General features: G+C 48.1%; 1 protein-coding gene across 9 annotated transcripts in view; it reads right to left on the bottom strand.

Annotated features, from left to right (window-relative positions):
• Mtmr14 (myotubularin related protein 14) overlaps positions 1-21796 on the bottom strand; it is a 47641-nt gene that overhangs the window by 12040 nt on the left and 13805 nt on the right. For 5 of the 9 annotated variants that reach the window (XM_015494984.2, XM_048787078.1, XM_015494985.2 and 2 more), the window contains 13 exons: positions 19541-19616; positions 19144-19204; positions 17193-17315; positions 15502-15575; positions 11297-11367; positions 10636-10710; positions 5865-5931; positions 4316-4401; positions 3995-4071; positions 3721-3757; positions 1460-1530; positions 754-812; positions 448-586 (listed from right to left, as the gene is read on the bottom strand). In XM_015494984.2, the coding sequence (XP_015350470.1) occupies positions 448-586; positions 754-812; positions 1460-1530; positions 3721-3757; positions 3995-4071; positions 4316-4401; positions 5865-5931; positions 10636-10710; positions 11297-11367; positions 15502-15575; positions 17193-17315; positions 19144-19204; positions 19541-19616 (1016 nt within the window). Of the gene's footprint in view, positions 1-447; positions 587-753; positions 813-1459; positions 1531-3720; positions 3758-3994; positions 4072-4315; positions 4402-5864; positions 5932-10635; positions 10711-11296; positions 11368-15501; positions 15576-15991; positions 16011-17192; positions 17316-19143; positions 19205-19540; positions 19617-21796 lie in introns of those variants that run through there. The other 4 variants (XM_048787077.1, XM_048787079.1, XM_048787083.1 and 1 more) reach the window with 3 other exon arrangements.

Genomic DNA, 21796 nt, shown 5'->3' with positions numbered 1-21796 from the left:
AATGCTATATAAAACCCCGAGCCACTTGTGTAGGAAAGGAGTCGCCAGGGTCTCAGATTCCTTCACAAAGAAGTGAACCTCATACAAATTCCCAATTGCTAAACATCACCTGCAATGGCATTTTGCTTTTTTCCTAACACCCCCCCACCCCCAACACACACATGGTGCAGGATGCTCCTCTAGGGCCTGACACCAGCCTCCTACTCCTGCTGGCCACAGCTGCTTGGTCCCACAGGGAGCCCCTATGCTCTGGGGCCACCATAGGCAGTGCCCCTCACCAACCAGATGGCTGGCCTCTAAGGCCCAATATAGACAGCATGAGATGAAGCTGAGCTCTCAGGCCTCCTATCAGAGGCTCCTTTGTTCTTGGGACTCTAGCCTGGCTCCCTGGGGCTGGTGGCCCTGGCCACAGCTGTGAGTGATCCTGGTCCCAGTCTGGCCCCTCACCAAGCTGCCTGAGTCTGTGCTCCTGCCGGAATCAGCTCCATGGCCTCATAGGTGAAGCTCCCTGCGGCTCCTGGGGAGCTCTCCATGACTAGGGAGAAGTCACTGCCAAGGCTGGTGGTGCTGCCACGGTCCCTTCGTCCTGAAAAACGCCAGTGCCACTGGTCAGTGTGTCATCTTCTCTTGCTACCAGTCCCTCACCTCTTCCACACCATTCAGCTGGACAAAGAAACTTCTAGAATGGTTCCTGTGTAGTCTATAATCAGAAAGCTGTGCTGAGGAAGGAAAAGCGGCTGGGCCAGGACTCACTCAGCATGCAGATGTCTTCCACAGTGAAGCCTGCGTCCCGGGCTGGCAAACTCTTCCTCCTGTGACAGAACCCAGAGCAGGGAACGCCAGCTCTAGCTGGGGTCTCTTCTTTCCCAACCCCGCCCATCCTGAAAAGCAGCCAGAGCCCACCGACAACTCATGGAGTAGGTCCTACCTACAGAGAGTTGTACCCTACCTGCTCTGTCTACCACACATTCCCCAGACCAGCACAGCTGGCCTCCTCTTAATCTGCTTGGCCCTTGAGAGCTCAAGTCTGGCCCAACATACTAGAAGTTTGGATTAGGAAGGCAAATTAACTCAGAAGAGGCATCAGCTCTCAAAGGGGCCTTAAAGCAATTGCCAGTCCATCTGCCTGTATTTCCCAGATCTCTGCCTCATTGTGGGCACAGAGAGGCTCCTGCAAGGGTCTGGGGCAGTGACAATCAGCTCAGAGGCATGGGGAGCTAGGAGTCTGTCCCTAGGATGACTTTTCCCTACAGCAACTTAGTCACCAGAGGCCATTCATCACCCCAGAGCCTTTCTGCTAGTGTGACCTCAACATGGCCTCCCCTGTGGAAGACTTCTTCCTTCAGGGGCTGTCAGCAGGCACCCGACCCTGGCCTCAGAGGGAAGGTGGCCGGGTAGCAGCAGGGAAGAAATAAGGCAGCGAGGGCCTCCTATGGTGGAACAGTGCTCCTCTGCTTACCTTTGGGTCTTCAGAGCAGAGAACTCCTCGGAGGTGATATGCTTCAAAAAATTGAAGCAGAAGAAGAAAATCTGAAGGGGAGACAAATAGCAGCACTCAGTGAGAAGATGGCTATTCCCTGCAAGAAGTGTCGGGGTGGCAGATCTAACAGGAGTGGGCAGCGCACTCTCTCTGGTCAATCTTCCTGCTGGACAGTGGCCTGCTTTAGGGATCCCAGTGGATACTCTGGTCTACAGGAGCTGTGGGGCAGGTGATAGAGGGGCTCAGGAGGGCCTTCCACATGCTTCTGGGCTAGTCTATGGCAGAAAGGAATATGTTCCCTTCCTGGGAGTGTGAAGAGTCAAGCCTGAGACTTCAAACTGTCCAGGAGGATGAGAGAACAGAATCTTTCTCTTCCTCACCTCTAGGAGCCTAAGGAGAAAGGCTGACAGGGAAGTTGATCTGGGGCAGGGGATTAATGGACACAGCAGGAACACAAGGGAAGGGAATGGATCCCATGGAATGGGGAGGTGCCCAGAAACAGGCTGGGATGACTGGTATGGGGACAGCCACAGAGTGGCCCACAGCCTGCCCTGCTGACGAGCTGTTAAGGGCCAGTTCTTAGGTTTCAGGCAGGTAAAGGCAAGGGTTTCACAGAACTTCCTCAAGAGGCAGAAGGTTGTCAAGGTCAGACCAGTGTGAAAATGCTGTGTTACATAAAATTTAAAAAGTATTTTCACCAGACTCCTCTGTCTGATGTGCTCTGTGAACATCAAAGGCAGTGGAGAGGACAACAATGTCTCACAGGCCTGGAATTTTTGTTTGTTTTAAAGATTCAGTGTCTACAGGGTGTGGGGAGCTAAGAGATGGGGAGCTAAGAGAAAAGCCTATTCTGAAGACCAACCTCCCAGCTTAAGTGTCACTCCTGCTCAGAAGCCAAGGGTTTAAGCTCAGCCCTGTCTTTGCCTGAGTCTCTGAAGGCAGATTCAGACTTGCTCTGGAGGGAGGAGGGAGATGGTGTGGAGGACAGAATGTCCTGAAGTGCCGGCAAGGCAAAGTCCCTTAACAAGAGGATACAAAGAGGCCTTCCACCCAGATTTCAATGCTGAAGTCACTGCCTCTGATAGAGTTCCTGGAGGCCTCTGAGGAACAGGCTTATGAGCTCTGCAGCCCTGGCAGATGCGATAAGTGCTCAGAAGAAGGGATTTGGAAGGGAGAGGAGCAGCTGAGAGGGAGGAACAAAAGAAGGAGGTGTGAGATAAGATGCCAAAAAGGAGAAAGGCTCAGGATAAGAAAGATGCTTTAAGAAGATTGCAGGACAGGGGCAGAAGAGAAAGCACTAACCCTGTGGATGCTCCCATGCTGGGCATCTGGGTCTCTCAATGAGGCATAAGAAGACTCAAGGATAAACATGTTGCCCAAGGTCACCCAGGTAATAATCAAGACAAACAGGGCACACTGGTGTCTGGCTCCAGGTTTGCTATTGGGGAAACAAGCATGCTCAGCAGGAAAAGATGGTGGAAACAGAGGAAGGAGGGAAAGAAGGTATTGAGGAGGAAGGACAGGAAGAGGACCTGCAGGAGGCCCCAGAAGTGAGGCTCCAAGCAGGACTGTGTGCTCAGACCACCTTGGGGATGAAAAGGGACGAGGTGGGTATAATGGGATAAGGAAGGACAGAGCCAGGTATGGTGGCACACACCTGTAATCCAGGGGCAGGGGCTTGGGAGGCGGAGGTAGGAGGATTGCAAATTCAAGGCCAGCCTCAACAATTTACCAAGGACCTAAGAAACTCAGCAAGACCTTGCCTTTAAATAAAATATAAAAAAGGGCTGGGGATGTGGCTCAGTAGTTAAGCATCCTTGGGTTCAATCCCTGGTACAAAAGGGGGAAAAAAAAAGAAAGAAAAGGTGGGGTGGTGGGGGGAGAGGGAGAGAGAGATAGGTAGACAGAGAGCTTGTTTTTCAGCTGGGAGGATGAGGAACAGGAAGAGGACTTGCATGTTGGTTTCAGAGCTAAGAGTAGAAAACAAGTAAACAGTGGAGAGAAGCGGCACCTGAAGGCCACATGAGGCTGCATATCGCTGGCAGAGCTGAGCACCCAGCATTTTCTCCCACTGTGTAGGAGACCCCAGGACCAGTATGGAGGTGGGGGGCAGCCACTATGCTTTTGCTTTTGCCATGCTGCCTGAGGCATGGCCCATACAGTGTGGCACGCAAGCAGACTGTCAATCTGTCTCTTGTGTCAGCCCGGTTCCCTGTTCACAGCCTGTGAACGGCACTCACCTCCTCTCCTTTGCTGAGCCGATCTACCAACATGTGCCTGAAAAAGGAAGTTAAAAGGTCAAAGGTAATAGCACCAAGATGAGGGCTGAGGGGCATCTGGTCATCATGGACAGACAACATCTTTGACAACAGTGCACTGAGTGGGGCCCATGTGCATCTTTAGCCCTTCTCCAAGGGACCCCTGTCATGGGAGATGCCACATCACTCACTACAGAAAGAGTCACCGAAACACCATCCCACCCAAAGCCTCCAAGGATGTTTCTCCAAGGCTTACCCAAAAAGGAACCAGTCATAGGCCACAGTTAGGTAGAGGATCTCAGCAGGCTTCAGAGACGTGTGGATGAGCCCATCCTGGAAGATAGCATGCGGGCACAAGATCAGAACTGCCGTACGGTGATGAACCTCCTCAGCCGAGGAACAGACCCACAGTCACAGACCTGGTGACAATGCAGGATGACCAACAACCCTAAGACCAGGGCTAAATACAACACCTGCTGAGTGGGTCCCTCACCCCTGATCTTGCATCCTGGAGACAAATGTACACCAGGGCCTCTGAATGCTCCCAGACCCCAGAGCCCAGCCCGTCCATACTCACAGCCCACAAGGAAAGGCGCAGGAGAGAGATGAAGAGGGGGGTCCGATCCCAGCCTGAGATACAGTGCACCAGCAGCCCGCTGTCATCTAATCAGACACCATGGAACAGGAGCCCAGGAGAGAACCAGACAGGGGCTGATGAGAAGGGAATACCACCACACCGGCTAGGGGAGGGAGCCAGGCCACCCCAGCCGTCTTCCCAGGGGTCTCCCTAGTGCTTTTCCCCAACCTAGGCATAGACAGGGGCAGCTAGGGGATAGCTGTCCTGGTCTGCAACATCCTTCTCCTGGCTACAGTCCTTGGTGTGCCTCCAGGGAGGTATTCACCCTAGACAGTTCACACTGCCCAGGGAATTTGGGTAGTGCTGACTACAGGTCCCTGCCCAGCATTTGGCTGGGGGACACAAATACTTAGGGGAAGGCAGGAGCTTTTTTGTTCTTTTTCTTGGGAGAGATAAAGATAAACTCTTCACTGTGCATGGCTATAGGAACTGTAGAGTACTCTGGACCAATACCCAGTTCCCCAAACTCTTTTTTTTTTTTTTAAAGAGAGAGAGAGAGAGAGAGAGAGAGAGAATTTTAATATTTTATTTTTTAGTTTTCGGTGGACACAACATCTTTGATTGTATGTGGTGCTGAGGATCGAACCCGGGCCGCATGCATGCCAGGCGAGCGCGCTACCGCTTGAGCCACATCCCCAGCCTGCTCCCCAAACTCTTGAGACGACCTCCACAAGCCCTTTGAGGGATGGCACTGCCCCAGCCAGAGCCACTGCCCAGCTCCAGGGGACAGCATGAGACTTTTTCTTCCTTCTTTTCTAAATACACACCCCATCTGGGCACAGTGATCAAGTTCAAGCATGGCACTTGACCCAAACTGGACCAATGAGCATGTCTCTCCCCTCTGGGGAACTTAGGCAGCAGGAGAAGAGTGTGGAATAGCTGCCAGCCGTGAAGCTAACGAGATGGTGATTTTGAGAAATGCAGAGAGATCCTTTATGATATTCATTAGACATCTGGCTCTGCTCACAGGCCTTCTCAGTTCCATGTGCCAATATGTTTCTTCTCATTCAGGCAGGAATCAGAAGTCCTGATTGCTACCAAGGAGTTAAGGGTTGGCTCTGGAGATGCTGAACAAAACAGGCTCACCCAACTGGTATCCCAAGAACAGGCCCTCCACAGGCTTAGGTACACTGGAGAAGCAGCCAGTACTTATTTGGGTATCTCAAGTCTTATCCTTTTGGATTAGAAGCCCATTCTAGCCTCAGACACAATCCAATGTGCACAATTCAAAGGCCACCTGAGCCAGTGCACTGCCTCGTGTATGGCTCAGATGCTAATAAGATAATTTTGACTTCTAGGGTTTTAAGAACTAAGGATGCCAATGGACAAATCCCACCCAGCCTGTGGGATTCTAGGGAACCCCCAAATCCCTCTCCCACAATACAAATGGTGGGTGTGCAACCCTGAAAAATACTCCAGCCTGGGTGTCATGAACTGGGAACACCCAGAAGATACAATGGCTTGAGGGTTCAAGGAAGATGAGACTCACCATCGCTATTGACTATGGAGAGCAGCAATTTCAGGTAGTTTTGTGTCTGTTGCACCAGGTCCCAACTCTGTTGGACAAGACAAAGGAAAGGGGAATAGGGACATATTAACTCAGACTGGGAACTTAAAGTATTTTAAAAATAAAACAGGGCTGGGGATGTGGCTCAAGCGGTAGCGCGCTCGCCTGGCATGTGTGCGGCCCGGGTTCGATCCTCAGCACCACATACAAACAAAGATGTTGTGTCCGCCGAGAACTAAAATAAATAAATATTTAGAAAAAGAAAAAGAGCTTCCTCTTTGAAAAAAAATAAATAAATAAATAAAAAATAAAACAGTGGCTGAGGGTATAGTTCAATGGTAGCATGCACAAGGTGCTGGGTTCAATTCCAGCACTGTAAAATAAAAAATAAATAAAATGCTAAGTGTTATTTTGGAGCAATGAGCACATAATGCTTTTGGTCTGCAGCCACAGGTCTCAAATCCCAGATAATCCAAGATGCTCTTCCCCCAGTTCCGAGAGCTCCTTGCACTCCCTTACTCTGCTGCATCCAACTCAACTACAACATGCCTAACCTGCTCTGAGGACAAGGAAGGGGAAGGACAGACCCACAGCCCCCTGTACTTTAGTGTTCCCTAAGTCTCAGGTGCCCAGTGTAGGTTTCAATGAAGGAATATGAAGAGCTTTAAGCCTATGGCCAATACCTCAAATGGCCAGGCAATTTTTCATTTGCCATCATATCACAGGAACCAATTAGAATATTAACCTTCTCAAACATGTTACATGCACTTTTTACTGCTGTTTGCTGCATAGTCTCTCTCTCTCTCTTTTTTTTTTTTTTCTTGCAGTGCTGGGGATTGAACTCGGGGCCTCCTGCGTACCAGGCAAGTACCTTAATGCTGAGCCACACCCCCAGCCCTGCATATTGTCTTCTGATGAATAAACGCAGTCTGTTTAGCAGCAAGACCTTTTCTAACAGGAGGCCCTTGAGGTAGGAGATGAGAAATGAGCAAAAGCCATAAAGAGAGCAGAGCCCAACTCAAGTCCAAGCCAGAGCTCTAGACCAGGAAATGTGAAGCAGCCCACTCCCAATCTGGGATTTCATGGAGGGGGCTGACCCAGTTCTGCAAAGCCGTTTTCCCTGGCTGGGGACAGCCTCTGTTCTCTTAGGACATGACTGCCTATCAGCATTCTGGAGCTGTGCAGAGAGGGTGGCGCATGCCAGCAAGAGAGCACTTCCCAGGGGGAGGGGAACACGACACCTGTAATTGGAATGGTTTTCCCAGGAATTTAAACCAGGCTTATTGGCCTGACCCTCCCACGCCCCCGGAGAGTTCTGACCCACTTTCAGCAGTTCAGGAGATAGCTGCTGCAGCGCTGCATTAACAACGCCATTACTGGCAGGAGTACAAGGGTCTCCACTTGTCTGGCTCAATGTGTCAGACACACTGTTGCCAATAAATTCCCTTGTTGCTTGGATTCTCAAGAGGCTCCAGGAGCAGGAGTAGAAGGATAGAGGTAGGAGTCATGCAGCACAAGGCCCAGCGTGTGTCAGGTGTGCTGGGGGGACTGCAGCAGCCAGGGCAGGGCAAGGCCGGAGGGCTGGAGCTCTGTGGACACCAATAACCACACCATGGTCAGGGAGAGGCAGAGGCAGCCTGTTCCCAGTTTGGTGGGAGAAGCCACAGGCTAGAGAGGCCCAGAGCACAGAGTTGAGATGAAGGAGGAAACCAGCCCCTCTAGACTCTGAAGTCCATATTCCAGTCACATCTACAATACAGGGACAGGTGCTACAATAACAGAGTAAGAAACTGAAGTCTGGGGATTGCTGCATACAAGGAGGGTCTGGAAATGTGCTAAAACCTAGATTCACCTCTGACTCATCCCAGGCGATCCACCAGTCTCTGGGAGCAAAGCCAAGTAAGCACCATGCCTCTGCTTGTTTCTGTACTTGGAGTATCTTTTCTCCTGGCTGGAAAAACTCCTACTCATCCCTCAAAGACCAAGCCCAATTATTTTCCCTATGGGGTTGCCTTTTGCAGACCTAGCCTAATGCATAAGAACCAATAGGGAGGGTCTTTTGGAGTTGGTGACATGGGAGAGCATAAGCAAGAGAAGAGAGAGGAAAAACATGTTTCTGACAAAGAAAACAGCGTATAAAACTCAGGGACAGCACCCTTCCTTTAAAAAGCTCAAAGGTGTGGTGAGCCGTTCTAATTAGACCGTGGCCGCCATTAGAAGATGGCGCCGGCTTCCACTGTGGCCTGTGACAAACAACTCCTAATATGGAGAATTGGCACGCAATCCCTTCCCATCCTATGAGAAAGGTCCACGTGGCAGCTTAAGATTGGTATGCGGGAGGCTTTATTAGGCTGTGCTTGGGCGCTCAGCGGGGGGTCGCTAGAAGATGATACTTGAATCAAGGCCTGAATAAACTGCTGAAAGAAGAATCCTGTGTCGTGTTTTCCCTTGCTGGCGAGGGGTCGCGACACAAAGGAGGCCTTTCAATGAGGCAGGAAGAGGATTAGAGAGTCCTAAGAGCAAGCCAGGCCAGACTGCATGAAGCTGGAAGGCTACATGAAGGTCTTGGGGCTATATGCTGAGGTACATGGAAAGTGGTGGGTTTTAAGTCAGGGTGACAACAATGGCCCTGCTCTATCATTTGAGTGCTTGCTATCTGCCAGGTTGGCTCTCTCATTAGTACTATTCCTAGTTATTCCTCAATGCAGCCTATGCTCAGATATGAGAGGTGACAGTGGCCTGGACTAGCCAGTGCACAAGAGACAGAGGTGGGGACCGAGGAGTTCCACTAGGCGCAACGATTTAGAGAACTGATGGGATGTGTCAATGGAGAGTGTCAACTCCTGGAGTGGATAATGGAGGTGGAGAATTAGGGTCCTGGGGCCCCAGTGCTGAGGTACAGAAATGGCCTGCACCTTGCTAAAGATGACAAGTGGCAGGAGGCCCAATGACACAAACTGGCTTGGCAGCACTGAAGAGGTGCCTCAGAGGAGGAAGCCACCTCCGCTACTTCAGCCCTGCAGCTTCCATGCCTAGAATTTTATTAGTGTCCACTCCCTCGAGTCAGCTAGCTAGTGCCGGCTGCCTCATTACCATGAGAACCTGTCTGGCATTTCAGAGCAAAGGACACTTTAACAGTGATCACATTTGGGCCTGGCCACATAGGTGTCACCAACTCCACTTTCAGGGGAAAGTGAGGTCAATTGCTCAAGACCACAGAGCTGAGCTGGCCGAGCAGAGCTTTGTCTACTAAGCAGAGCTCCTGCTCACACACACAAGTCTCCTTCCCAAAGAGGCAACACCCTTTGGCAGGACCCATGCTCAGAGCCCAGCAGCCAAACCTTATTTGGTAAGTATCTCAATAGATCCAGTTTGCACCTGCATAAGGAGGGAAAATGGTGCCAGAGGGAACCGAGGGCAGCTTGGAGGAGGGCCTACCTGGACCTCTACATACAGTAAACAAAAAAGGAAACCTCTAGTTCCTTTGGCTGTTCAATCCTCTAGGCACAGTGTGGGACTTGAGACTAGGGGACAGCCCTCCCCCACCCCCTAAATCTGTTCCTTCTCCAGGCTTCCAGACTGTAAGAAGGAACACTAGTCTGCTCTCCTCCCTGAGGCCCCTTCTATTACAGAAATACCTATGGGGGGGAGACCTGGCTTCACTCTCCTGTTCTCAGACAGCTGTGAAGCAGCTACCCTGTGATATCCAGAGATAAGATAAAGATAGCCCCTACCTTTCCAGACTCCCTGCCATCAGGATGACAAAACAAGAAGGTGTGGGGCAACTGGCTGCCTAACATGCAGACCTCTCCGAGAAAGGAGACCTGGGGGCTAGGAGTTGGCCAGACATGAGGATAGAGGAATATGTAGGGAGGCAGGATGTTTCTACTGGGTCACTGGCTCATCCTTTCTCTAGGCTCTCTGCCTGTTTCTGTGCCGGGATGCATAAACCATGGGTCCCCATCCTCCTGGAGCTCACAGAAGCACATCTCCAATTTGGTGACTAAAGCTTGGTGGAAAATTCCATGATAAATGTTCCCAGGGGGGTTAATGAGAAGGTAGATGCAGGCATCCAACCTGCCAGGGATGGGAGAGAAAGGAGGCAGATCAGGAGAGTCCTCCTGAAGCTGTCACTGAGCCAAATCTGAAGGGCAGTATGTCAGCCAAACAAGAGGAAGCTGAAAGGGGACAGCCAGGCACAGGGACAGGATGTGGGGAAGGAAAGGCTACTTGTGCTGTCTGAAGTGATGGCAATCCAGACCACTGGAAGCGTTTAGCCTGTGTGGGCTCAACAGGGTGGAGAGACAGGTCCATCCAGCAAGACTAGGGCCCCTCTGTGGCAGGCAGCAACAGAGGAAAACATAATGGAAGTAATTTTAAAGATTCTATAATCAAATGAGGTCAGGCGGCTCTGCTCTTTCTCTAACAAACGTTTCAAAAGGAAAAATGAAAAAAGTCACTAAAGCTCAAATCTGGGGAGATAAAAAAAAAAAACAGACTCCATGAGGTCCCCTGGAAACAGAACTCCTGGTAGATCCAAATCTTTCAATGAGTCACGTTCAGAAAGCTTTGATTTTCTGGGCCAAGAGCAAACCAGGAGAGAGAGAGTTAACTGAGTGCAACTCCTCCCTTCCTAGGCTGTGAGACAGTCAGGTGCCAGCATTATCTCCACAAGAGTCTTGTGGGGCATGCCCGGGGGGTCCCCTGACTACCCCCCACCCCCTTATCCTGCCTGTTGGATCAGGCCCCTCACCTGATACAGGCTCCAGTCAATATTCAGAGGGTGAGTCAGGAAATCGGGGATGCTCAAGGGGGCATCGACGTAGTCCTAGGGACAGAATGACACCTGTGAGACATGAACTGGCTCCCCAAGAGGTTGTGATAACAGAAAGGTCATGGCCCTAAAGCTGTGGCTACCACAGGAAGGATGTTCCTCCACAGTGCTGGCCTTCTCCTGGCCAGAAGCTTACGCTATTCTGGAACTGACAGTTTAAAAATCAGAGTGACCAGATCTCTGCAGCTGAGCGGAATGCTTCTGTCAGACATTTACAAAAGTTGGCTGCTGAAATAAGCAAGATTAATCTATATTCAATCTCCATCAAGTTTCCTGGGCCTGCTGCTCCTGACTGGAGAAAAAACAGAACCCTGCTCTCTGCCCTTACACAGAGAGTGGAGGAAAGAGGGACTTTTCTATCTTATCCTGACCAAGAAAGAAAGACATTAAGAGGAAAGAGGAAAGCACAGATGAGAATGTAACATGCATATACAAAGAGAAGACGAGATATAATGAGACTCATTTAGGGAAGAAAAGAGAAAGGAGAAAGGTAGTTATTTCCCCCGAAAAGCTAACTAGCTGTTCTCAGTCTTCCTTTACAAAGAAACATAAGACCCAAGTTGAACAACGTTGTTCATACCTGTTTCCAGTTAAATATGAGCCCTTCAGCCATGTAATCCCGATCCTTATATTCCTTGAAAAATTCACAGCCTGGAAAAGAAGGGCAGAGTCACAACACCTCCTGTCCCAGCACAGAGTCTTCTGAGACATTGCTGGCCAAACCATGGCCCTGACTGCTGAGAGACTGAGGGGTCAGCAGCTCACACAACTCTTCGTGCTGGTAGCTCTGGTGAGGTCAAAGCTGCTGGCAGTGAAAGCAGGAGTGGGCAGGCAAGAGCCAGGAGCAGGTCCCGGTGTCCTTCCACAACACACCACCTGCCCTCATACTTCTTTGGAACACTCTCTGCATCTCTGTTCAAGGGCATGGTTGCTCTCCCTCACTGAAGGTCCCTCTGTCCTACAAGTGTCTGCAGTGCCAACCCCAGCAGATAAAAGCCTGGCTCATAATGAGAGCCTCAGAGACACATGTTCAGCAATCACGCAGTCTGCTTCATCTCTACAATGGGGACAACATATGAACCTCACAGGTTTTAGTGAGGTATGTCCTGCTATACTGGAGAGGTTGTGGACAGTGGACAGTGCCTGAAACCTAATAGGCAGAGACACTTCTACCTCCATTTAAATAAGCAGAGGTACTTTCTGCACAAAGTGCTAGAAAAATCCTGAGAAACTCCACAAGGGCGAGGCTCCAGAATAGAGGGGAACTTTGGTGAGAATGGGGCTTTGGCAGAATCCCAACTTTAAATCTCAGCTTTTCACCCAGCCCTGTAACTATGAATAGCTGGAATAATATCTTCCAAGACTTGGTTTCCATATTTGTAAAACAATCAAGGAAGAAAAACAACAATACATATAAAACAGTGAGCATTGGCCTGGTACAAATGGCATTTCCACGGCAGCACACCACTGTCACCATGTTGTCACTATGGAGCCCACAGAGCCAGCCCAGCAGTATAGTCAGATGCATAGCTAGAGATGAGGTTTACCCAGCTTCAGCTTGCCCTTGCACAAGGGGCAGCTAGGCCACCAGCTGGCTGCTGCCTATGCAAAGGCATAGGGAGGGAGAAGGCACTGGGGAGCAGCCTCTTGCAATTACTCTCAGTTCCTCAACTAGGGCCCACATGGACTTCAGGGGATACATGGCTTTGGCAACACTGCCAAGTCTGGTGAGGTCTCAGAAGGCAACTGAGAAATTGTCTCAATTCTATAGAAGTGGCCACAGACCAAAGCAATCCATGAGGACCTCTACAGCAACTCTTACGCTGTGTTTCCTGTGCCTCAGGGAAAATGGAAGGGTCCCTATGGAGAGGAAGGTCTGGGGACCCACCCGTGTATTCAGCACCGCATTCATTCCACACACACTGCTTCACTCTAATCCCTCAGGCCTCATGCTGTCTGAAGAGTCAAGAAATAATTTTCAGCAGTAACACTTCAACCTATTCTGTGGTGCCTCACCCGGACAAAGAAGAATTATAAATACCAGATAAAGCTTATGAGCCCAGGCTGAGAAGAGTTACCAATTATCTCTCAGGGCCCAGTGAAGTACTCTGTTTTTCCCAAACTCTGGCTGCTCAAATCAACACTGCAGGCCCTAGGCTGAGCTCAGAAGAGCCCATGATGCAGAAGCAGTTTCTGAGAAAACAGAATTAAAATAGACTTGGTACTTAGGGCAGTGCTTGATGTTTATTACCAGAGCAGCTTCTGAATGCACCAGCAGGCCAGGGGGAAGGGACGAAGAGCAGGGTGACAGAAGCAACTTGCTCAGGAGGAAATGAATTAAACTTGGGCAGTAAGGTTTGGCCCCATCTATTTTGGTGTCTAGAAGGAAGTACACTCTCAACACTTCTCATTTCCAAGGGCAAGTCTTAGTCTAGATGAGTTACACAAAGCCAGAACTGATACTATTGCAATTACTGTCTGGGCTTTGTCATTACAGGCCCAACTGAGACTCCTTAAATGGCATCAAAGTCCATTTCATGACTTGGTTTGGGTAATGTTAATTTTGTTTTGTTTTCTTTCTTTTTTCTTTTTTTGGCAGTGCTGGGGATAGAACCCAGGGCCTCCCACATGCTAGGCATGTGCTCTACCAGTGAGCAACATCCCAAGCTCCTCTTCTTTTTTTAGTTTTGATTTGAAATGGGATTTTTGCTCTTAAGCCCAGGGCCTTATAACAGCTGGGCAAGTGCTCTACCACTGAGCTACAACCCCAGCCCCATAAGGATTATGAAACAAACATGTTCCTGGTTTTATTATCATGATGAACACCTTTAGCCCCAAATCAATGGGATTATGGCCTAATAATGAATGATTAAGAAAATAACTGGGCTAGGTGTGCTGGCATACACCTGTAATCCCCAGTGACTCAGGAGGCTGAGGCAGGAGAACTGCAAGCTTGAGGCCAGGCTGGGCAACTTAGCAAGACCCTGTCTCATCAAAGTAAAAAATAAAAAGGATTGGAAATGTAACTCAGTGGTAGAGCAACCCTGGGTTCAATCCCTAGTACTGTCAAAAAAGAAAATAAATAAATAAGTGGCTGCTTTCCAGCCACCATGAGTTGAGCAGTTTTCCTCCACTATGTCTTCTGCTATGGTGTTCTGCCTCACTTCAGACCCAGAGCAAAGGAGCTGCCTGACCATAGACTGAACCTCTAAAACCATCAGCCCAAAATAAACTTTTTACCTCTAAATAAAATAATAATAATAACAACATTAAAAAAAAAAAAAAACCCTGGGTCAAAAGTTGTTAACATTTGGGGCATTTTGTAACAAGTTGCCAAACTACAGCAGAAATAGTACTGCACTATTTTTCTGTATTTATACCTCTAGCAGAACTATTTTTCCTAACCAAGTCCTACGTGGAACTAAAATAAAAATTAAAAAGCATGCCTGGATCCTCAAGCAGCACAACCCTTTTGCTCACAGAGGATAGATCGGGGTTGGCATCCACCAGGCTTTCCTGGGAGTCAAGTATGAAAACCTGAGGGCCTGGTGCACACACTCACCTTCTGCCAGTGTGGCTCTGACACCACTAAGCCCACTTCATCACCATCTCAATCTACATTGGGCCAAAGTCACTTTTAGGGAAGAGAAGGTTTCTGGAGACTTTCTTCCCATTTTACTGTTATTTGCTGAGCACCTGTTAAGACAGGACAGGCACTTTACTCTGAAATAAGTGCCATTATCCTCATGCTATGAAGGATGAAACTGAAACTCAGGGCCTCATTCAAGGACACAAGTGCCAGGCCAGCCATCATGCCCAGCCTTTCATGGTACCAAATACTAAACTGGCACATAAAAGTTATGAGAGACCTAGGTGGAGCCACTTTAAGGGTACCAGGCCACCAGGGGGTGATTCTGAATACCACCAACTTGCACTGGATGAGGATGCTCTCTCCTACAAGGCACTACGTGAACCTGTAGTTCTTAATGAGGCTGTCGCCAGCCTGCCCTTGCTGTGGCTCCAAGATTGAAGAGATGAGGTATAAGCCAAGACTAAAGCCAGTGCTGAGAAACAGGACAGAGGTTCCAAGGAAGAAGCACACTTTGCTGTGGGCTCAGTTGTGCACTGATGTTCTGGCTCCTTGGCCCCCCTTGCTGAATAGGCATGACTGTCCAGAGAGCTGCAGTGATCCAATTTGGCTTTTGTCTCCAATACAGAGAATGCAGCCCTGGCCACAGCAGGGCATGCACTCTTCAACAAAGCACATGCAGCTTTGTTGACACCAGAATGCTTTGCAGGATGAGGAGGCCACTGTACAGTCACTGGGGACACACAGCAATTAACGTGTGCCTGCACCATCAGAACAGCTTTGCCTGAGTCACGTGAACATTTGCTGATGTACTAGTAATGTTACATGTGCTTCAATAGTACTTTATGTGCACAGAGCACTTGGATATGCATAATTTAATCTTCCCAACAAACCCCAAGTTTCAACTATCACTTGAGGCTCAGAAAGGTGAAGTAATTTGCTCAAGGTTGTGGCTACTGAGCACCACTGCCAGGACTTGTGTCCTGGACCTCATGGGGAAAGTTCCTTCCAGGACACCATCACACTGTAAGTGTGAGTACATGTAACTGGGTGCCAAATGTCCACAGTGGCTAACACAAGTTCCCCTGGAAAGCTCCCAGGGTACCAATGTATGTAAGAATAGAAGGCTTGCTTCTGGCTTCTGAGGGTCCCAAGGCCTGGGAAGGTTGTCCCTTGACTAGAAAAGGGCTCCCTACCTGGATACGGGATGGAGAGGAGAGTGAAGTCGGCATAGCGCTGGGCTTTGTCCACCTTCTCGGAGGAGGTTACACTAAAAGACAAAGACACAATGTGTTATGGTCACAACACACAGACACACACCTTTCCTTAAATGAATATTTAACAACCTAAAATGAACCCTGTGCTAAAAAACAAGTCTTCAGAGTTAAGAATCATTCCCCTCAGCAGTGCTTACTTTGAAAAATGAAAAAGCCTTACTTCCCTGCCCTGACTCTAACATCTCAGTGAGAGCTCCCTCTCCTTCCAACACTGCAGCAAACTTCAATCACAACCAGAGGTTGCAGGACCACCTTCCACACATACCCCATGAACATGAGTGGTAGGGCAGAGGGAGAGGAGAGTCAAATAAGGTTGCCGTCCCAAAGGGATCCCTTGGGGAAACCCTCTGCTCTACAGTCTTCTCTAACTTTCACTAAGGCCATTTCTAAACAGAGTGAACAATGGCACCTGAAAAATCACTGGGGATCATCTGACAAAGGGTGGAGGCGGGTAGGGCAATGTGTCCATAGGAAGCTGAACTCGGACTTGAGCATCAGTGTCCCTTATTTTCTAAGACCTTTTAGGAGAATTAAAAGATATTTGGAAAAAAAAAGTTAAACAAAATTTTTTTTAAAGAAAGATAGAGAGAGAGAGAGAATTTTTTAAATATTTTTTAGTTTTCGATGGACACAACATCTTAATTTTATTTTTATGTGGTGCTGAGGATCGAACCCAGCGCCCCGCACATGCCAGGCGAGCGTGCTACCGCTTGAGCCACACCCCCAGCCCAACAAATTTTTTGAGAAAACTCCATAAATTTCATTATCTTAACCTAAGTTCCATTTAAAAAAAAAATCTTTATTTTATTTATTTATTTTTGTATGTGGTGCTGAGGATCGAACCCAGTGCCTCATGCATACAAGGCAAGTGCTCAACCACTGAGCTATAGCCCCAGCTCCAAGGTTCCATTTTAAATGTTTTGCCTCTGTATATAAAAATTTGGTCTATATGTATATTTTACTTTTTTAGTGCTGGGCATTGAACCCAGGAGCACTTTACCACTGAGCCACATCCCTAGCCCTTTTTATTTTAAGACAGGGTATCACTAAATTCTGAGGGAGTCACTAAATTGCTGAGGCTGGCTTTGAACTTGCAATCCTCCTGCTTCAGCCTCCTGAGTTGCTGGGATTATAGGTGTGTACCACCATACCTGACTCACATGGGTATTTTAATGTAAAAGTAGTCAATGAAGCAAATATTTGGTACACACTAAATTTTTGGGTCCATTTTAAAAGAGATTCTAATATATCGAGGATGGCACATACTTTAGAGCCAAAGGGGAAAAATAAAAATAAAACAGTGTCTAATGGCAGCAGTAAGTACAGGTTATAGATTCATGACTCACATGGTTATAGATTCAATGGCTCCCACAGTCAAAACTAAATAACCTTGAGCAAGTTACCTAGTCTCTGTGCTTCAGTTTCTTTCTTGTCCATATAAAAGAGAGACATGGGTGCCTGCCTCACAGAGCTGTTTGAAGACAGAGTGAGAGGTTGCAGAGTGATCTAGACATGAGGGCAGCAGGCAACACCTACTACATACTACAGCCAGCCCTGTAAGCTGTGAACACATCACTTCTGCCCACTTTGAGGTAGGTGCTCATACTTACTTCATGCCAAATTTCACCTTCTTGTTCTCCACCATTAGATCACAGATGTACTTGACTGACAAGTACCGAAGTAACCTGATGTCATAGCCTCTGACCTTATCAAAAAGATGCATGTCCCCACTTCTGAAATAAAAGAGCCAGAGGGAGAAGTTACAAAGCATGTTCACTCAGAGTTGTTCGGTGATGGGGAGCTCCTTCATGAAAGTATGGGTGTCATTGGCAAGAACTTGAGTTACTCTTCTCCAGAGGCCAAGAGGAGGGTGCAGGGAAGGTGACTTTTTAAGAGACTACCCCCACCTCTGGGACACATTTCAAAGGGGAGCAATTTTCAGCCAGAACAGGAAAGGGCTTTCTGGCACTGCTTGACATTAAACCAGGAGACTCAAGATAACCTGAGATCTAAAGAAAAGTGAGCTGGTGGCTGATAGTCCTTGAGCTTCCATTAGAGTTGATCTTCCTCTACCCCCTCCCTTTCCCCCATTTAGGACCATTTTTAGCCACATGCCTCACTCATAATATAACAGATTGAAATTCTTGGAGAGAGAGAGACTTTGTAGAGCTATTTTATCAAGTGATTGTGAAATACTAGCAAGTAAATTCTCTGTACTTAGCAAGCCTATGAAGCAAGCAGAAAGATAACATTTTTCTAATCCCCAGGCTACCTTCTGATCAGCCATGCAGATACAGACAGAAGTATAAAAAGTAGGTCCCGCCATCACATTTAGTTTTTAATGTCCACTGCTTTGTGGCCCTAGCAGTCTCTTTACCAACAGTGCATGCTGCCAATGACCTGGCTGAGGCAGAGGTCACCTGATCTTGAGTGGGGAGAGCCAAACATTCTTGTGCACAAGCCAAAGCCACTGCTTTCAGAGCTACTGGGCAAAACTGGGGCAAAGCAAGATGACTTTTCCCGCACCAATCCATGATTTGGGCAGCTGACCTTACTAGAGTGTTCACATGCATTCCAGAGACGCTTCACACAAGTTACAGACTTGCCACGTGGTGCCAACCATGCAAAGGTGATTTTCTAAAATATCTTATACTGCTATTTAAAAAAAAAAAAAATTGAGAGCTGCGGACATAGCTCAGTTGGTAGAGTGCTTACCTCGCATGCACAAGGCTCTGGGTAGCACCACAAATAAATAAATAAATAGGTAGATAGATAGATAAATAGATAGATAGATAAAAATTTGAAGGGGACAGGAAGAGTGTGAACCAACACACTCCCTCAAAACACTGATTTGTATCAAGCTCTTTTCAAGGCAACAATCATGCAGTTGTGGGACTTCTAGTCACTGCATGTATCTTCCAGGTTGGGATACAAGGATTCTGTGGGAAGTGTTGCCCCCTCCCTGTGCTATGTGACACCTGACAGGTTGGGATCTGGCACCCTAACTGCACAATGGAATCTCTATGGGGCTTTAAAACACAGAGTAGCTGGGCATAGAGGCTCACACCTTAATCCCAGCAACTCAGGAAGCTGAAGCAGGAGAATCACAAGTTGGAGGCCAGCCTCAGCAATTAGCGAGGCCCTATGCAACTTAGTGAGACCCTGTCTTGAAATAAAAATTAAAAAGGCTAGGTATGCGGCACAGTGGTAAAGCGTCCCTAGGTTCAATGCTAGTAAAAACAACAACAAATACAGATGTCTGGGGCCTATCTCAGACCTGCAGTTCCAGGAACCCCAGGGGTGTGACCTTCTGTCTGAGATCCTGATGTTTCTTTATTCCAGCTGTAGACTGATCAGGCATTCATTAGGCAGCTTTGGGATGAAACTATTGAACAGACTTCAACAGCACTATTTCAAGGCATGGACTTGGTAGAAGAGAGGAAAGAGCAATCCACTCACAGAGACCAAGGATGATGACACACTGTCAGTATAAGCATGGCTGCCACTGGTGAGACACCCCATCCCCAACCAAGTCTCTACACACCACCGTATAGCACTGACCGAAGAGCACAATCCTCTTCTGTGACGTCCTCCACATCTGCCCAGGCATCATCTGCACCCCCTGCCAGAGAAAGCAGTCTGTCAGCACAGAGGCAGGTGGCTTCCACGCAAAGGCTTCCTGACTAGCCTCCTTCCCACAGTGCCAAGCCTGGATGAACCACCTGTCTCTACCCCATGGACAGTCCTCACGTCTCTCTCCCAGCACCATGTGCCCATGAGTCTCACAGTGTGCTTTACCTCTGAAGAGCATTCCTGCCGTCTCCTGGTCCCTGAAGAAAGGAATGCCCTGGTTTCCACCCAGCTCACTTACACCTCCTTACACCACTGTGACCATGGCGGCCAGACTCTAGGACTAGATTCTCATTCTTAGTCCCAGAGAAGGCTGCTTATAACTCACCTGAGAAAAAATAGTTGTAGCCAGAGCGTCCATAGAGCTCCCCCCATCCAGCCAGCGTGGCTGACCTGCAAATGTGCTGGGAGACAAAACAACATGTTCAGAGTCAGCTGGTTTTCTGAAGTATAATCAACTGAAGGAAGGCCTGAGCTCTGGATTCTTCTAGGTGAGCAAAATGGGTCAAGGTGTATTCCCCAAAGTTTTTATCAGCATCAAGGCTACCACAGCCAGTCTCAAGGATGCCTGGAACTTAATACACAGTCTTATTTAGAGGCTTCCCCTCAAATCTGAGGCACCAAAGTGTTACCAAAAGTAATGGACATTTGGTGGCTGGTCTGTGTGTACCTAAGCATATGCTAAGCAAGCACTCTACCACTGAACCACATTCCCTAGCCCATAGTATTCTATAATTTTCCAGAGGCCCACTTTACCTCTCCAGATTTACTGGGTATAGTACACAAAGTACTGAAAGATTCATGCATTTTCTCACTGAACTTTTACAACCAGCCCATGAGGAAGGTATGGCTGGTAGGTGGCACTGCTATTACTTCACTGATGAGGAAAAGAGAAATAGGCACAGGAGGCTAAGGAATGAACAAGGTCATAAAATAAAGGGTAAGTTGCTCCTTGATCCAAAACCAACTACCTCCAAAGTCTGTGTGCTTATTACTTGGAACTTTTTAGAATGAAGGAACACAATGCAGGGAGGATATTTAAGGAACAAATATTTGGTGGCTTTTTGGCTTGTTTTATGGAGCTCTGGAGGGAACCAAGGGATTCATGCACACTCTATGAGCACTCTGCCACTCAGCTATACTTTTTTGCAACTTTTAAAAGAAGAAATTATTGCTGGATCCAGTGGCATGTGCCTGTAATCACAGTGACTGAGGCTCAGGCAGGATTGCAAATTAAAGGCCTATGAGGTCCTGTCTCAAAATACAAAATAAAGGGATGTAGCTTAGTGGTAGAGGACCCCTGGGTTCGATCTCCAGTAGCACAAAAAAAGGAAGAAAAAAAGGGGGGGGGGAATTATGGTCCTATTATTGTGCTGAGATATTATTTTGCTTTTTTCCTTATCACTGAAGGAATCATTTTAAGAGTTAGAGAATTTCAGAAACTAGGGAACCATGTGTACTTCAGTATTTAAATGTAAGTCCACTCCTTCAAATAAATTGTATCTGATAAGATCCAGTAGAGTTGGGGAGAATGGGAGGAGGTTCCAAGAGATGAGGAATCTGCAGGTTGGCAAAAGGCTGGGAGAACACAGCCCCAGGATGGTAGAGAGTGGAGAAGCTGTGAGAAAAGAGCAGAAGTCAACAATCTGGAAATGCAAAGTGGGCTAGGGAATGTGGTTCAATGGTAGAATGCTTGCCTAGCATGTAAGTAAGGGCCTGGGTTTTGACTCATAGCATTGGGAAAAAAACTAATGAACAACCACAACAAAAACGAAGGAGACAGATGGGTGTGGTGGCACACGCCTGTAATCCCAGTGGCTTGGAAGGCTGAGGCAGGAGGATCACGACTTCAAAGCCAGCCCCAGCAAAGGCAAGGCACTAAGGAACTCAGGGATACAAAATGGTGCTGGGGATGTGGCTCAGTGGTTGAATGCCCCTGAGTTCAATGCCCAGTACCCCACCACCACCACCAAAAAACACAGATATCTACAAATGGCCAAAATACTATCTAAAGGCTTCTTCTTCTCTTCCTATAAGATAAGGGGAGGAAATAGTTTGCTGCTACAGAAAAAAGATGTGCATGGGAACCACTATCATCTTCTGATCTCCCTGGGGGTGGGAGCAGGCAATAGAAAGCAGCCTGCATCCCACCTGGGAGGCTGGGTGCTTTGACCTATTTATATCTCTTCCTTTCCCACTACTTCAGCTCCAAAGATTATCTTGGTTCATCTGGCTCCCCTCATCATAGCCTGGGACCACTACTGCTTTATCCAGAGCAGCATCTTCTCACTGAGCATGCACTTACCTGTCAACCCTTCCTCATACGGAGGTTGGCCTGGAAGCCTATGGAGAAGATCTAGGGCTGGACAGAAGTGAGGGGCCTCACCCTCACCGAACTTTTTCTGGATCTAAAACCTCTTTAAAAATCTGATGAAAACTGCTGGGTAGACAGACACATAATCCTAGTGATTCAAGAGGCTGAGGAAAGAGGACTGCAAGCTCAAGACCAGCCAGGGCAACTTAGCAAAACCCTGCCTCAAAATAAAAAGGACTGGGGATGTGGCAGTGGTAAAACAGCCCTAGG

Source organism: Marmota marmota, unplaced genomic scaffold (genome assembly GCF_001458135.2).
Source record: "Marmota marmota marmota unplaced genomic scaffold, marMar, whole genome shotgun sequence".
Lineage (NCBI taxonomy): Eukaryota > Metazoa > Chordata > Mammalia > Rodentia > Sciuridae > Marmota > Marmota marmota.
Note: the sequence above shows the minus strand (reverse complement) of the source record. Positions and strands in the feature narration are given on the sequence as shown.